General features: G+C 33.8%; 2 protein-coding genes across 5 annotated transcripts in view; one reads left to right on the forward strand and one right to left on the reverse strand.

Annotated features, from left to right (window-relative positions):
- Positions 1 to 1,407: 1,407 nt before the first annotated feature.
- Positions 1,408 to 8,025, forward strand: mpdu1b (mannose-P-dolichol utilization defect 1b). The gene is given in 7 exon segments (NM_001002130.1): positions 1,408 to 1,541; positions 2,797 to 2,862; positions 2,952 to 3,084; positions 3,245 to 3,330; positions 4,301 to 4,419; positions 4,517 to 4,627; positions 6,685 to 8,025. Coding segments are annotated over 7 exon segments (768 nt in total). The 5' UTR covers positions 1,408 to 1,417; the 3' UTR covers positions 6,814 to 8,025.
- Positions 6,652 to 17,390, reverse strand: part of LOC147835992 (uncharacterized) — a 41,488-nt gene continuing 30,749 nt past the window's right edge. For all 4 annotated transcript variants that reach the window (XR_015495713.1, XR_015495714.1, XM_087261153.1 and 1 more), the window contains 2 exons: positions 14,548 to 14,647; positions 6,652 to 6,781 (listed from right to left, as the gene is read on the reverse strand). Coding sequence is in view for 2 of the 4 variants with exons in the window: in XM_087261153.1 (XP_087117279.1) it covers positions 14,596 to 14,647 (52 nt within the window). In the remaining 2 variants the exon portion in view is untranslated. The remainder of the gene's footprint in view (positions 6,782 to 14,547; positions 14,648 to 17,390) is intronic.

Raw genomic sequence — 17,390 nt, forward strand, 5'->3', positions numbered from 1 at the left:
TTTTACTTTTATTTTTAAGTAAATTAAAAATCAAATACTCTTGTACTTTGACTCAAGTAATGTTAAAAATGAGGATGCTGTGTTTATACTGGAGTACGATCTTAACGTATCTGTTACTTTTACTCATGTGCCTAATTTGTGTTCTTCGTCCATCAAACATAGATGTTCAGATCAATGGGGACAAAAGATTACTAGTTAGATTTGCTACTAGTCACTAATGAAATATGCACTAGTATTTAAAGACCAATAGGCCTATATTAATATAAAAAATAAGGTATCTACTAGTATTTAATGAATAAGAATTAGTGTGTATTTAGGAAGGCTATTAGTAATAAATGAACAAAATCTAATAGATATTTACAAGTTAAACAGACACTATAGCATCTAAACAAAATAAGACAGTGCTTATAGAAAATCATCATACCGCTTTGAAATAATTGATTTATTTGTCATGCAGCCTGAACTCAATTATATTTTGAGCCTTTGAAATGTTTTGTAACCTTCTCCTAACCTGTGCCTTTCTACAATTTTATCCAGAAGGTATTTTGAAAGCAAGGTGTTATGTGAGTAAAGGTATAGATTTTGCCCACGCTGTAAAACCCAAAAGGCTAAGGTAACTTAAAGCATTTGAGGAACAGATAGCAACAAATCATTTAAGTTAAAAAACTAATCCTAATGAGTACTGTGAACTTACTCCATTTGAGTAAATGAAGCAATTTAAGCACAGTAAAACCAAGAGAAATCAAACCAACTGAGTATTGTAAAACCCAACAAGTTAAGGCAACTCAAACCGTTTGAGGAAACCGATTGTGTAAAAAAGTAAAAAAAAAATAATAACATTTTTGATTTGAGTAAATAAAATTTGAGTAAAAAAACTAATCTATATGAGTACTGTGAACTTACTCCATTTAAGTTGAAGTAATGAGGTATTTGAATAACTTAGGCTATAACTTCAACAATGAGTTCAAAACTCTTTTCAAATGAGTAGAAATAACTTTCAGTACATTTTGAGTTAACTACCCTCATTTAATTTAATAAAGTTTACTGTTGGGTTTTACAGTGCACGGTATGATGATTTTCTATAGACTGTAGGTGCATAAAAATAAATACATTTGTATAGAATAAATGTTAAAATGGCTTGCCATAGTAAGAGCTTTTTATATCGTGTTGTGGAACAATCGCGCCACCTTTTGTTAGCAGAAAAGACAGGTTCGTATTTTATTAAATTTAATAATAATAATAATAATAATAATAATAATAATAATAATAATAATAATAATAAATTTTGTGTGTATGAACCCACTCTTCAATCGTAAACCACTTAGCAGCACCACAAGTTTGCAGTGTTTCCACAACTAAAGGGATTTGAAATGCAGTAACACCCGACGCCACGTGACTGGATTTGACGTTTGCAATCATGGCGGCTTCTGAAGCAGTTGTAGAAACATCATTCATGGATCCTTTCAAAGATGTTCTGGTTAATTATTTAATGCCAGAAAAATGCTACGACGAGTTCTTTTTACAGTTCAATCTTCTGCACGGTGGGTTCACAACTGATTAACTTAGTTTCGTATTTGTCTCATAGAGAAATGTAAGGAGTTTCCTTAGGTACTTGCAACAGTTCAATGACAAACGGGATTTCTCTTCTCCAAAATATCAGCACATCTTTTATTTATTTATTTATTTATTTTGGTAATAACGGCATTATCCGCTTTGGGACCACTTTAAGAGAGGCATTGGACATTAACTGAAAACATTCCACGCAAGGAATTGTGGCTAATAAACTGTTCTCTGAGCTGTAATCGTGTCCTATTGTATTCAATTTATACTTTAATAAGCCTCGTCAGATGCATTACCTTGCGCTGTTGGAACGGGCGGAAGCTCATACATGTCCTAGCATATATTCGGCAATCATCGGACATTTCCGTAAAAGCTGACAAAACTTCCAACTCTTATGGTTTTGATTTCCTGCTATTAATTAGTTAAATGTTAAGTTAAAGTAAACGTCATTTACATTGTTACATGATTATATTAATTGAGGTAAAGTCGGTTTTTATATTCACGCATTGAGACTTTCTACTTTAAAAATATTAGCAGCCGATGACTATCAAAGTACAACATTGTTCACAGTCAAGTAAAGTGCTAATGCAGTGTATTTATTGAGTTAATGTATGTATGTTTACATGTGATTTCAGATCGAATATTCAAAGTACCATGGTAAACAATACAGGAACATGTCACATGTTGTCACTGAATGAATGTGCAAATATAAAACCAACTTTACCTCAATCATTATATTATACATGTAACATTCATTTAATCATTTTCTTTTTGGCTTAGTCTTTTTATTAATCTGGAGTTGCCACAGCGGAATGAACCGCCCATTTATCCAGCACTTGTTTTATGAAGCGGATGCCCTTCCAGCCACAACCCAACACTGGGAAACACCCAAACACACTCTTGCACATACACTCAGGACAATTTAGCTTACCCAATTCACCTATAGCACATGTCGTTGGACTGTGGGGGAAACCGGAGCACCCGGAAGAAACCCACGCGAACACGGAGGGAACATACAAACTCCACATAGAAACGCTAAATGACCCAGCCGAGGCTCAAACCTGCAACCTTCTTGCTGTGAAGCGATTGTGCTACCCTAAATGTATCATGTTATATAATAAATAATAATGTAACGTAGTTGCTGTGTTGTTTGTATTAGAAACATGGTCAGCTGTGTCTAACGGCATACAAATCATTGAAAAGTGTAATTTAGCTTCTTTTTTGTGTCCTTTACAGTGGATTGTCTGAAGATTGTAATCAGCAAAGGCCTGGGCATTGGGATCATCCTTGGTTCTGTATTAGGTAAGGAAATGTCTCCCATATCTTTACATTACTCACGCAAACAATGAATATCCTCTAACATTGATGTTTTTGTGCTCGTTTCTTTATAGTGAAGCTACCTCAGATTCTGAAGCTGCTTGGTGCTAAAAGTGCAGAGGGACTGAGCTTTAACTCTGTGCTGCTGGAGCTGTTTGCCATCACAGGCACCATGGCCTACAGTTTAGCCAACAGCTTCCCCTTCAGGTACATCTATGATGACGCTTTCATAGGCAAAATGATGCTTAACACTTTGGTAAACATTTGTACACGTCCACACACTGCATTTATAAATACCAAACAAAACTGCTTACTGGAAATTTCAAAAAGTATACAGTAATAATACGACCGGTATTATTTCTGACAGTTCCTGGGGTGAGGCACTTTTCCTCATGTTTCAGACTGTGACCATTGGTTTCCTCATACAGCACTATGGAGGAAAAACTATTAAAGGTAAATAAAAAATCATCTCATTACAATTTTGCAGATGTGTTCACACTGACTTGCTTCTCAGTTCATCATATGGTCTATCAAAATGGGAAAGAAAATGAAATGTTTAGTCCTGATTTGCTCTGTGCTCACACTGTCATTTTATAACTACATTTCCATTTAGTCATTTATTAAATGCTTTTGTACATCGTGACTTACAATTAAGGAGGCATTCAGCGATTCAACAAGAAGAGGCAACACATGGAAGTAGTGCTAATTATGCAAAGGAGTCGTTTACGCTCAGATAATTAATTGCTAGAGTTAGGAGGGAGTGTGTTATGTATCTTTTAAGAGAGAAGAGGGTTTCTACAGGTGGTTTGTCGAGCCCACTCACCTGTGTGAAGCTAACTTTATAAATGCACAATGTGTTTTTATAAGATGTTGACTGTAAGAGTGTCTGGTCTGCAGGATTAGTGCAGGAATCAGTTTAAATGACAGAGAGATGAGTGTTTTCTACAGGTGGTTTGTCAACCCCACTCTGTATGAGGCACACTCAGAATTGCATATTGTTTTGAGGTTGTTTTGTGGTGATCTGAACCTAAAGATGTTAAATTTAAACCTAAAGCTATGAATATTTTAGATCAGAACTTGGACATCCAAAACAGCGTGCTGGGCTAAATGTATTTATTTTGTCTGTGTGTGGACATGTGATAGAACTACATGTATGAAATGTGTAAATAATTCAAACAGTTTTTTAGTCCCAGATAAAGATCTGCTGTGAGGAGATGTTTCTGATGCCTATACTGTATTTTAATGGGCAACTTGTGCCAAGAATATTTTTTTTACTTTTATGGTTGCGTTTTATGATTTATTTTATAACAATTTGCACATATTGAGTTCATTGTAATCTAACCAAACACGTGAGACATGAAAACACCCTAAACTTAATTTATTTTAACGCTTTACTTTCTGGTTGCACTGTGATTATTTGCAGGTTTGGGCTTTCTAGTGGTTTATTTTGGTCTGTTGGCAGTCCTTCTCTCTCCTGTGACTCCCTTGTCGGTTGTCACTACCATGCAAGCCTCTAATATGCCAGCCATCATCTTTGGACGGGTAAGGTGGACTAAATAAACAAACATGTCAAAGCAACGAATACAGTAGACATGTATTTATGCCATTTTTTAAAATAATTGTTTCCCTGTGTCTTCAGTTAATTCAGGCCGGTACCAACTACAGAAATGGTCACACTGGGCAGCTATCGGCTATTTCAGTGTTTCTGCTGTTTGCAGGCTCTCTGGCACGCATATTCACTACAGTGCAGGTAAAACCCCGACAATTAGTCATAATTACACATTATTATGGAAAAGAGTTGCTTTTGTTACTCTGTACACATTTTTCCAGTCACTTTTGATAAAATGAATGCATCCTTTCTGAATTATTATTATTTTAAAACTCACTAAACTAATACTCTTAACACCAGAAGCACCATTGGGCAATCTTTACCTCAAATATACATTACATTTCAATAAAATATGAAAAGTACTTGAATTATACTAAACCTGGGATATTTACAACCTCCTGTTAAAATGGTTTAGATGAAATAATATGAAATGTATAACCATAAGTGCCAACAGGTCAGATTAACCTACAGTCTTGTGAAAAGGTGAGGACATCCTAAGAATTTCCGAATCAGGACATGAAAATGATCTGATATTTAGCAGGTCTTACAATTTGGATAACTAAACCTCAGATGAACAACAAGATCTAGCATAAACAACAATAAACCAGGCACTGCTAATCAAATGCCTTAAACAATCATGTTGTTGGTGCATTTTAAAACATTGCCTGTCCAATAGCTAAAGCTTGGCCTCAATTGTGTCATGCAACAACTCTCACAAAAAAGGCACGACCGCTTAGTAGATCAGAAAACAACAACAAAACAAAATCAATGTTGCAATAGTCCAGTCAAAGTCCAAACCTCTTCCTGACTGAAATGCTTTGACAAGAGCTGTGCAAAAAAAAAAACTCCTCCAGAATGATCCGACTGATAAGGTCATACACAAATGTTTACTTTAAGTAATTGCTGCTAAATGTGCATCTACAGGCATCATAGGATGTCCTAGGTTTGTCAACTATGGCTTGTATATCTTGGCTTTTGTGTTGTTAAATAAATAATAACAGTATATGTGAGGCTGTTTATTTTTTATATATGTTTTATCTTCCACATTTTAAGATCTCAAAAAAAACATATAATAGGACCGTAATAGTTTGGTTTTTTTATCATGATGTCCTGACACAGAAAACCGTGAACTTTAATAGTGTGTCCTAACATTTTCACGACTGTATATAATAGTTTCATTTTCACATGGCTTATGTTTTGGTGTTCTATGTTGACAACGACTTTCAGCCACTGATATCAGGTTATCAGTTTTAGCACAATTGTTAACAGAAGGTGATTTTTATTGATGCCAAACTAGTATTGGAAGCACTAAATGCTATGAGTGATGTTGAGTCGAATGGTATGAGTGTCTGCTGCATCCTGGCTATCAAAGTTGATATTTAAATAAATAATCATTTGATGACTTGAGTTTAGACGTTGCGAAAACATTCATTTTTTGCCAATTCAAAGAAGTATGTGCATGGATCAGGACGGTTAAATGATTCATGGCATACAAGATAATAGTGTACATAATTTTGTGTACTGTATATACACAAACACTCTACCGGTCAAAAGTTTGGGGTCAGTTTTAATTATTCATTTATTAAAAGTAAAAGAAAATGTTACATTTTTAAATACTTATTTATTAAATATTTTTTTATTACTTATTGTATGTAGTTTCAAATAAAGTTATTACTCCAATCATTATTGCTTTTAATTACTATTACCATTGATAATAATAATAACAACAATAATAATTCATATTAGAGTGATTACTAAAGGAGCATGTGACTCTGAAGACTGGAGTAATGATGCTGAAAATTCATCTTTAAAATCAATCTGTAATAAATTATCAAATTAAATTCTAAACTACTTGTGAACAGTTATTTTATAGTGCAATAACATTTCACTATTTGTAGTGTATTTTTGATTAAATAAATGCAGCCTTGGAATGCAGGAGAAGATTTTTTAAAAACATTTAAAAATCCTACTGACCCCAAACTTTTGACTGGTAGTATATGCATGTAACTGTTTCTGTACAGCTGTATATACAAAACATTGTGAACGTAAATATTATTAAAGATTCCATCATGAATAAATAGTGTTTGGTTTATTTAGGTATACCTATTATATAGTATAAATTATTTCTTACCTTAACTGCAACTTTCTTATCTTGACTTTGATATTTACATGATATTATTGTGTCTGTGTGTGTGCAGGAAACCGGAGATTCCCTCATGGCCGTCACCTACATAATCTCCTCCTGTTGTAATGGTGTGATCGCCGCGCAGGTCCTCTATTACTGGAACAGCAGCCCTGCGCTCAAGAAAAAGAAGAAGACTCGGTAGATCAGAGCGAAAGGCAAACTCGCTGACTGCTCAAGCCAACACACTGCACAGAACAGGGATCAGTTCAGTGATCTAATAAAAAAAAACGGTTCTTATGAAATTGAGCTCTGCCCTGAAAACACATGCATTTGTTAACCTATCAGTGCATGAGAGGCAGGTACAAATACTGTAAAAGTGTACACATTTATGTATTCCAGGTGCCCTAAAATGGACCAGAAAGCCAGTACCGTGAGGTACTGTAGGTATACAGGCTTTTCTTTCCCCTTTTAATTCCATTTATTGTAGTGGGTTGTTTAATTAGACGTGTTTTGAAGCTCAGGGAGTGGTGTTCATAATATTCCTGCTTTGGTTTTTTCAATCTTCATTCAGTTAAATTGCAATTTCTATTAAAACCAACTTAGCCATTCTGAATTGAACCAATCTGTGAGGAAAAAACAAACAAACATCCAGGCTGGGTTTTGTAGACCAAATTGTACCAAACGATGTTTTAGTCCATGCTCTCGCACGTATGAAAATATGTGTTGTTATTATATGCTGAAGGCAGTCCTACTGGAACATCAAAAAGGCTCTTGTTCTAATTGTGTAGACATTCAACCATATGGACACTATTCACGTCTTCCAGCACATATAACTGCTCATGTTGCTTTGGACTGTATACAACACATTTCATTGTGTTTTTGACATATTAAAGATTTCCCTTTAGGTTATGTAAAGAGTTAATTACTGTTTCTTGTCAATCTTGCAGTTGTACATGTAGCCATGCTGTTAAGTATCACCGTGACTAATGGGAATTGGTTAAATTATGAAATTTACTACGCTACAAGGCACTTTTTCCGGTTTGTTCTTCTAGATTTTACTATTCACCCATCAATTACAAGTTGTCTCATGCTGTCTGAAGTTGAAAGAAAAAGTTTGGTTTGAATGATGGAAATTGCATATTTGCACACAGTATGTTTGTGAATTTATTTCCTGTTTGCTCATGTATTGGTCTTTGTTGGTGTATTTCAGGAATGAAATATTATAATTTACTGTGATTATCATTTTCCATTTCTGAATTTTAGTTTTTTTTTTTTTTTTTTTTTTTTACCATTGAGCAAAACTTTCCATCAGATAATTGGTAGTGTTCTTTGTTTGCAAAGCATTTCCTCTGGTTTGAAAGGCTTTGGAGAAATAACAAACTGTTTAAACCCTTTAAATAAACGGTTTTATTCTTTATATGATTTGTTTACATTTATTTGGATGTGATTAATCTTTGCCCAGCAGTCATTTTTTTAAAAGTGGATATTACACACTGTAAAACCCAAAAAATTAAGGTAACTCAAACCATTTGAAGAAGCTGCTTGCTACAAACCATTTAAGTTCAAAAAGTAATAATGATGAGTACTGTGAACTTAATCCATTTGGGTAAACGAAGCAATTTAAGTACAGTAAAATCCAGTAAATGAAGAGAACTCAAAACAACTGATTACTGTAAAACACAATAAGTTAAGGCAACTCAAACCGTTTAAGAAAACCGATTGCTACAAACCATTTAAGTTTAAAAAACGAATCTATATGATTACTGTAAACTTAATCCATTTAAGTTAAAGTAATGAGGTATTTAATTAACTCATTACTTTCAACACAGAGTTCAAAACTCTTTTCAAGTGAGTAGAATAACCTTTCAGTACATTTTGAGTCAACTACACTCATTTCATTTAAAGTTGACTGTTGGGTTTTACAGTGTATTTAATTGTTTTGACATTTAAATACTACACAAATATTAGCTCAGTTCTGTTTTCATAGTAAAGGGAAAACAATTATGAATAAAAATATAAATTAATAAAACATTATTATGCAGTAATTAATGCTAAGTCATCCAAAATGAAATTGGAAATGAGATGGCTTGTACTGATGAACTGCGATACATTTTTGCACCACTAGAGAGAGACAAAGAGTCTTTCCTATTCTGGTTGCTCCATTGGTACGCTTTACCACACTAGCTGTGTCATTATTTACTTGAGTCGGGCAATTAGTCTTCATCTGTCATCACTTTTTAAAGAAACCTACAGTTTACAGCATAAAAGCATTACGGTATAGAAAGGCATACCTGCAGTACTGGTTCTGCCTCTAATTCTGTGGCGATTTCATTTAGTGGATTTCTAGTAAAACTAATGTTTTAACTCACTACAATGAACACATTTTCAACTTGATGAATCCTGTCTGTTTACAATTGGTTTAATCATGCTTTTTAAACAAATGTTGAATGATATATCTAGACCAGGGGTGCCCAAACTTCTGCAAAGTTTAGTTCCAACCCCAATCAGACAATGTTGAGATGTGTTGGAGCAAAAATCTGCAGGACACCGATCCTCCAGGACCGAGTTTGGACATCCCGAATCTAGACCGATGCTCTACTTTATTTGTAGATGGTCTTTCAAACCACTAATCTGTCATTTTTTAAGTTGCCTTACAAGATAGGTTCACCAAAAAGCGAAAATTATTTTATTAACTACTAACCCTCATAACATTTCAATCCTCTAAAGCCTTTTTTGTTTTAGGAACACAAATTAAGATGCTTTAGATTAAATTTGAGACTCATTCTCCATAGACCACAAGCTCGAGACATTAAAATCCTTAAAAGAAACAAAAATACATTGTCAAACAGTCTGTGTGACTATAATGGTTCAGCTGTAATCGTATGAAACTCCAAGAACAATTTTGTGCACAAAAAAACACTAAGCATTATGTCAGACAGGTTACTATTAGTTTTAGCTTACAGTTTACTAGCCATTAGACAACGTATTGCATTAGAACCAGGGCATAATTTGTGCCTAAACACGCCAGATCCAGCACCTCTGAAATCTGATCCGGCACCTCATTTTACCAAACCCCCTTCTAAACCGCCCTCCTCCCCATCCGCTGTTCACTTTCACTTTCTTCCACGACTCCCCAACCCTCTTCACTTTTGTCCGCGTTTAGAGCTTAACATGATTAGTTTAACCACTGAAGTCACATGAAATGTTTTGACAAGTTTTAGGTTCCTTTTCTGAACTTCTTTTTAATCTTTTGACCCAGAAGCACAAGAGAGCTCCAGGGTTTCATCTAAAATACTTTAAATTGTGTTCTGATGATCAACGGATATTTTTAGGAGATTAAAACAACATGAGACTGAGTGATTCATAAGAGAATTTTCATTTTTGATGAACTCATCATTTAACTTTAAAGTTCCGCACACCTCAATTACCTGTTTAGTTTCAATGTGACATTTAACATGGCAATTATTTCTCACTATAAGTGGCACCACTGAGTCTCCTTGTAGGTCCAGATGGGTTGGTTAGTCTAGATTTATAGAGCACAGGCAGACATAAACAGAGAAGAGCACTGGTTGAACAAGAGTCCTGATGCTCTCAGACGGGACGGGTGAATGCAAATGCGCAAAGATAAGCGATGGCATCTAATGGGAGTTTTTATCTAAATATATCAAGTTAAAGCAGCAAGAGCTGATGAAATATGTCTCTGATTTAATCACAAATTTTTGATTTCATTGTGTTCAGAATATTTTTAATAAGTTTAAACGCTAAATTCTTCACAAATACACCTACTTTTTGATGACATTTTGGATGATTTGGCCATAATTAAATCCATTAAAATATTTAATTAATATTATTTCCTTGTTCATAGTTTTTTGTACCTTTACTATGCAAGTAGAATTGAGCTCAAACTTATGTCTCAAGTGTCAAAACAATTAAATATAATATTCGGTTGTAAATAAATTAGTGATGGGCAAAAGGTAATTGCATCCATAATAAAAGTTTTTTTTTGGCATAAGATATGTGTGTTATATACACACTGTAAAAAAATTATATGATCAATTATTCCTCACATGCTGTGCTTTACGTTCATTGCAACAAATTAAACAAAGTTAATCATGTTCTAACTCAATTTTATAAGTTACACAAGCTGTTTTAAATCAGTTTAACATAATATAAGTTCAATGGACTCATAAGGTTAATTTGATTCAGCCTAAAATTTTAAGGCAACTAGGATTTTTTACAGTGTGTTTACTATATACTGTGTGTGAGTTCCACACAATGAATTTGTGTTGGGAAAACATGAGTAAATTAAGTTAACTTTTATCTTAAACTTAGTTTTTGTTTTGCTGATTTAAATAGATTAGAGATGAAACAATTAATTTGTCACCCCAAAAACTCAAAAATCTTGTTGTTTCTTTTTTAAATAAGTAGTTTGATCAAACAACAAACATATTTATTAAGAGTGTATATGTTTTTTACATACATTATTTTTTCCCCAGCACTAAAATTAATTTTTAAAACATTAAAAAAATACCAAAGAATCTTTAAATCCTTCAAAATGCTTATTCTCTATAAAAGGTTGCAGCATCTATTAATAAAATTTAGTTTTAGATAAAATAGTTTACATCTTCCCTTAAAGTCAGCCTGTGAATCGAACACGTTATTCTTTAATTAGTTCCATGTTTACAGCATTAAAAGGAAAGCATTCTTCACAGCTCACAATAAACACAGCTGCCCAAAAAGACATTATATATTTTCCTTTTTATATGGATTGCTCAATTAGTTCACATTCAATGGTTGTCTTCATTATGTAGGCTTGCTATTGTTATTTTATTGTTTTTGCTATGTAGGATGCATATTTTATTCAAATTTGCAGAGTCATTCAGTGTGCTTTCATGTAGGTGTTAATCTTGTAGATTCTACGAAAAGCATTCTTCATCTCCACCCCCAAATACAACCGGCTATTCTTGTCAATCGGCTCGGGAGTTCATGTCAAACACTCCTGTCAGTGCTTATGACAGACTGTTTTAATCGAATACATTTAATTATTAGAAAATTTAATTATCTGACAATTACGTATGAGAAAATCTAAGTATAGTAAATCTCAACTAAACAAACTCTAAAAACCAATAGTTCAATTTTTAAAAGACTTTTTTTAGCAACAAATGTCTATGATTTATCACAGTCATCTATGAAATTAATAGAATGATATTAGGAATTGTTTATTATCAGTTTATTAGACTGATTCCCAAAGGATCGTGTAACATTGAAGATTTGATTAATTATGTACTAATCACACTAAACTTTTTAAAATGAAAATTTATTCTCATAATTTATTCATTCATTCATTCATTTTCTTTTCAGCTGAGTCCCTTATTAATCTGGTTGTCGCCACAGCGGAATGAACCGCCAACTTATTTTAGCATGTGTTCACAATTTTAATGTTAATCAATTAAAAGTAAAATAACAATGAATTGAATAGGTGTGAGTGGGGCACTGATGGACACAGAGTACACACATGGATCAAATATTTCCAGACATGCTAGAAATAACAAAACTCGAGAAACATTTCAAATAGGTTTTTAAATAATTTTGAAGACCACTATCATTGAACTTTGAAATAATTTTTCATCTCAGTTTTTGCTGTTAATTTAAAAAAGAGATACATCTGCTGCTATTTTAATCTCCAGTTGGCTATTTAGAGAAGTTTATTCATAAACTAACTTTGAGAGGATCACGTGTTTATGATTGATCACGGCTGGTCCCGCTTTAGCTGATTGACTAATCCACAGTTTCCTACCTCATTTATATTCATTATGAAAAGTTCTCCCTACCACCTTACTCCTTCTCCCTTTTTCCTAGATAGGGTGGCACGGTGGCCCTATGGTTAGCACTGTTGCCTCACAGCAAGAATATCACTGGTTCAAGTCTTTACCAGGGCAGTCAACGTTTCTGTGCGGAGTTTACATGTTTTCTTAATGCTCGCGTGGGTTTCCCCAGGGTTCCCCGTTTCCTCCCACAGTCCAAAGACATGTGACATAAGTTAATTGACCAAATCAAATTGGCACCATATATGAGCTCTTATTCAGTACATCTCTCCATAGCAAGCCCTAATTCTTCATTAGCCATAAATTAGCAGGGGAGTTTTCTAGATCTACCTGATCTTATGAGCTCAGAGCTCTCTCCCGGGACAGCATGACAAACACTTTATAATCAATCATCAGCTAAGTGTGAACTTGAGAAGCTTTTAATGATTTGCTAACACGCAGTTGCTAATATATATATATATATATATATATATATATATATATATATATATATATATATATATATATATATATATATATATATATATATTTCAGTTGCAGATGGGAAACACTTTTATTAATAGAACAATTTTCTGAATGTGTTTTCTTCATCTGTTTGCCCACATTGCTTTGAACTTTGTTTCTACTATAGTTTGTACTGTGCTATTTGTACTGTGTTGACCATGGTTGCAATCTGTTCATTGTAAAAAATACTCAATTAAATTTTTTATTAAAAATTTTTTCATATTTTTCTAAATTGAAAAAATGTATTTAAATGTGTATTTATTCATTCATTTTGTTTTTAGCTTATTCCCTTTATTTATCAGGGATCGCCACAGTGGAATAAACCACCAACTTATCCAGCATATGTTTTACACAGTGATACCCTTCCAGCTGCAACCCATCATTTGGAAACACCCATTCACTCTCATTCACAAACACATACACTACGGACAATTTAGCTTACCCAATTCATTCATTCATTCATCCATTCATTCATTTTCTTTTTGGCTTAGTCCCTTTGTTAATCTGGGATCGCCACAGCGGAATGAACCGCCAACTTATCCAGCATATGTTTTTGACACAGCGAATGCCCTTCCAGCTGCAGCTCATCACTGAAAAACACCCATACACACTCATTCACACACATACACTATTGACATTTTTAGCTTACCCAATTACCCTATGGCGCATGTCTTTGAACCGGAGCTCACAGAGGAAACCCAAGCAAACGTGTAGAGAACAGGCAAACTCCACACAGAAATGCCAACTGACCCAGTCAAGGCTCGAAGCAGCAACCTTCTTTGCGGTGACAGCAATACCCACTGCGCCACCGCGTCGCCCCTTACCAAATTCACATAGCTTATTACTCACCTATAGCTGATGGCTTTTGCCTTCAAATTTGTGGGGGAAACTGGAGCACCCGGAGCAAACCCACGCTAACACGGTGAGAACATGCAAACCCATGCCAAGGCTCGAACCAGCAACCTTCTTGCTGTGAGGCGACATCGCTATCCAATGCACCACCGCGCCACCCCTAAATTTGTATTATTACTTTTTTTTTTTCTTCCTTAGATCAGCTAATTTAAGTTGTCATATGTCGCTTTAAATTCATATATTACTTCATATATCACTTTATACTCTTTATTTCAATGTGCTCAACCTACAGGCTATATTTTACTTTCATCTATATATTTATTTGTAAGAATAATATTGTAAAAATTATGCAATTATGCAATTATGAATCAAATGTGAAACAAGCGCCTATAAGACAGAGGTGCCCAAACGATTTCTTATGAAGTACCAAAAACTAAACATAACTGAGAGATGTGGGCCAATGATAAAACTGTATTTCATTAAAGTTGCCATGGGTAATTTTCCAATTTCCCAAATAATATTTAAAAATAAATAGCAAATATGACTTTAATTGTATTACCTAAAGCATCTTGTTCCATAATGAATTTGTTACAATAAAAACACTAGTATACACTGCTGTATACACTCAAGTTGCCTATGTCTTGTGAATTGTTACACTGCTGTCTAAAATGCATTGTATTACACAATCTATTTTTCCCTTATAATGTCTGTTGGGAATCCCTCGTAGTTCAGCCCACGCTCTTATCTCAGCTCACCTGAGATGTAGACTGTTTCCTCGACCTCTATCTTTAAATCAGCAGCTCTTAACAGCACCTCCTCATCTCTGTGCTTGACAAAGCGAAGGCCCACACAAGTCTATACCGAAAGATTGGCAACATTTTTAGCTTCCAGCTCCTTGTCAAACCGTACTGACAGTAGTAACATCACAGGTATGCCTATTAACATTGCATGTTAACTCTGAATGCATTAGATCGCAGGTGATGGATTGATCTTTTTTTTTTTTTTTTTTTTTGAATTATTAATGCTGAGTATCTTGTTTGAGTCTGCCTGTGCTCCTCGCTCTTGCTTGGTTTGCTGCAAGACCAGTCTTGCCCAGGGTGTGGTGCTCATTAGTGTTCACTGTCAATCACTCTTTCAGTGCTTCCTCTATTAACCTCATTAACCTGACACACATGTACACGTGCTCCATCATAGAAAGCCAAGGCTGCTCCCGATGGTGGCCTTTAACTTTAGGGGTCTCTATGATAGAACATAGTACATCAACTGATTTTTGATTTAATTCGAAACTGGTCCGAATTGTTTGGTTAAATGCCTAACAATAACGTCTTATTTGTTTAATGCTAATATGAATTAATGATGAGTAATATATTGATAGCTTGGCTGTTTCAACACAAATATAGATAAATATATAGACATATATACTCTCAAAAAATTACTTTTGCTGCTTGTTTAAACCACTTATTTAATATGAGTTAAACCAACATCATTCTTAGGTTTCTTGGGGAAAAACTGAATTGTTTTATGTATTACTTATTTTCCACTTAAATTTGTAAACATGATTAAGTTAACTTAACAATTTGTGTTGGGACCGCATGAAGGATTTGTGTGGAACCCAGCATTTTTTACAGTGTGAGTATAATATCGACCATAGGAAACATATATATAAAAACCCAACAGATGGGTTAAAAATTGGGTTAGGTTCGTCCATATTAAACTTAAGTTTTAATTTGAAACAACCTTTTGTAGGATGCAAGGACTAATAATTATTAATACTTTCACAATTTTAAGAATATTACACTTTAAAAATGCTGTTTTCAGCCTAAATTTGAGTCAATTTTAGATAAACCCTTTTTTTTATTTTTTACAAACAGTATAAATTTGACACAACTGGCTAATAATAGCACTAAAACATTAGCTGATACATTAATGCATCTTTATTTAATGCAATTTGTTAATCTTTATTACCATCAGATTGTAAAAACCAAATCAAAAGTTAAAGCCAAATTTATTGTCAATTCAATCAGGATATACAGGATATACAGAGATTCGAAACTGCGCTATTCTCTACAAATTGAGTATTTTTTGTTTTTTTCAGCAACTTCATCAAGATGTTTAACAATAAAAAAGTATAGTAAATGCTGAAATTACCTTTAATAAATTCCATTGGGGTACACTGTATATTGCTTATTGTGATTTTGTGTTAAATAATACATTCAACAAAAGAAAACCTAGTCTTATTAAATGTTGTATTCATGGTAAAAACACAAAATGCTGGGTTCCACACAATCTATTTGTGTTGGGACAACATAAAGGAATTAAGTTAACTTATTAGTTCTTACTAATTTAAGTGAATTAAACATAAAACAATTAAGTTGTCCGTTAAAATAACACTAGAGTTCTCTTGTTTCAGCTCATTTAACAAACAGCAAATGTAATTTTTTGAGTGCAATAATTAATAAAGCCCACACGGAAACTGCGCGCATAGAAATCTGCAGATTTCCACAGATATTTAGCCTATCTTTGAGTCTATTTATTTACTTATGTAAATGTGTGTAAAATTATATTTATTCAGTTTTTAAATGATTTCAGTTATATTATTGAGTAATATGTCATATCAATTCATTTAATTTATTTGCAGTACAGTTTTCTCTTTTAGTTATTATTTGAGAGACTTGCTTAGTTTACCAAATAAGTGGATCAAGATGGATTTGCATTGTAAACATTAAGAAAAAGTTCAAAAACGCTTAAGTTTTGAGCTACAATACTACCAAAATCATTCCGCATAAATCAGCAGATTTAAAAAAAAATTCTCACAAGAAATAGCAAAAAAAAAATGTCTACAGATTCTATCTGGTCCACTAATCATTTTTTATTGGATCAAAGCAAACAGGTTAAAGTACAAGCTCAGTACAAATCAATATTCAACTTTCTTACCTTTCTAAATAAAAAAATAAAAGTAATCTACAAGTGCTATCAAAGTTGTCTATAATCCAAAACAACTCATTATACCGTTGACGTTGCCAACTATGAGCTAAGTTAGGCGGGTAGACTACTGCTTTGGCATCATGCCAGTCTTTTGATGTAGACATGTTTTGTTGACAAGCGGGAATCACTGTGTTTCATTTTATGTCATTCTGAATGAATAAAGTGAAAAAAGTTATGAGGTACACACCTAGTGCCTTATAGAACAGCATCCAAATCTTGATTAAAAAAAAGAAAGATCAAGATACAGAATGTTGATAGATTTGGCAAAAACATCCCGCCTACTGTGTGCACATTTGTTGCTATTTCTTGTTTGTTCTTGCATCTTTTACTGTAAGGAATGCATGTTTTGTCCACACAAGCTGTTGTAAATGGCACACACAAATTAGATTTCTCTTTAAGCAGGTTTCATGTTATTAGCCTATAAAATTAAATTTGGCAAGTGGCAGACACAACATTGACTGTTATCGGATGGCCACCCTCCTCTTGTTGCGTGACAGGCAGCTCTTGTCTAGGCTGACTCACACACACATGCGTGTTTCCAGCCCTGGTGGCATTTCAGCCAACCGAAACGGCTCTGTTAGAAAAAAAAAAAAAAGAGGAAAAATTTTACGCC

This window comes from Danio rerio, chromosome 7 (genome assembly GCF_052040795.2).
Source record: "Danio rerio strain M-AB ecotype USA chromosome 7, GRCz13ab, whole genome shotgun sequence".
Classification (NCBI taxonomy): domain Eukaryota; kingdom Metazoa; phylum Chordata; class Actinopteri; order Cypriniformes; family Danionidae; genus Danio; species Danio rerio.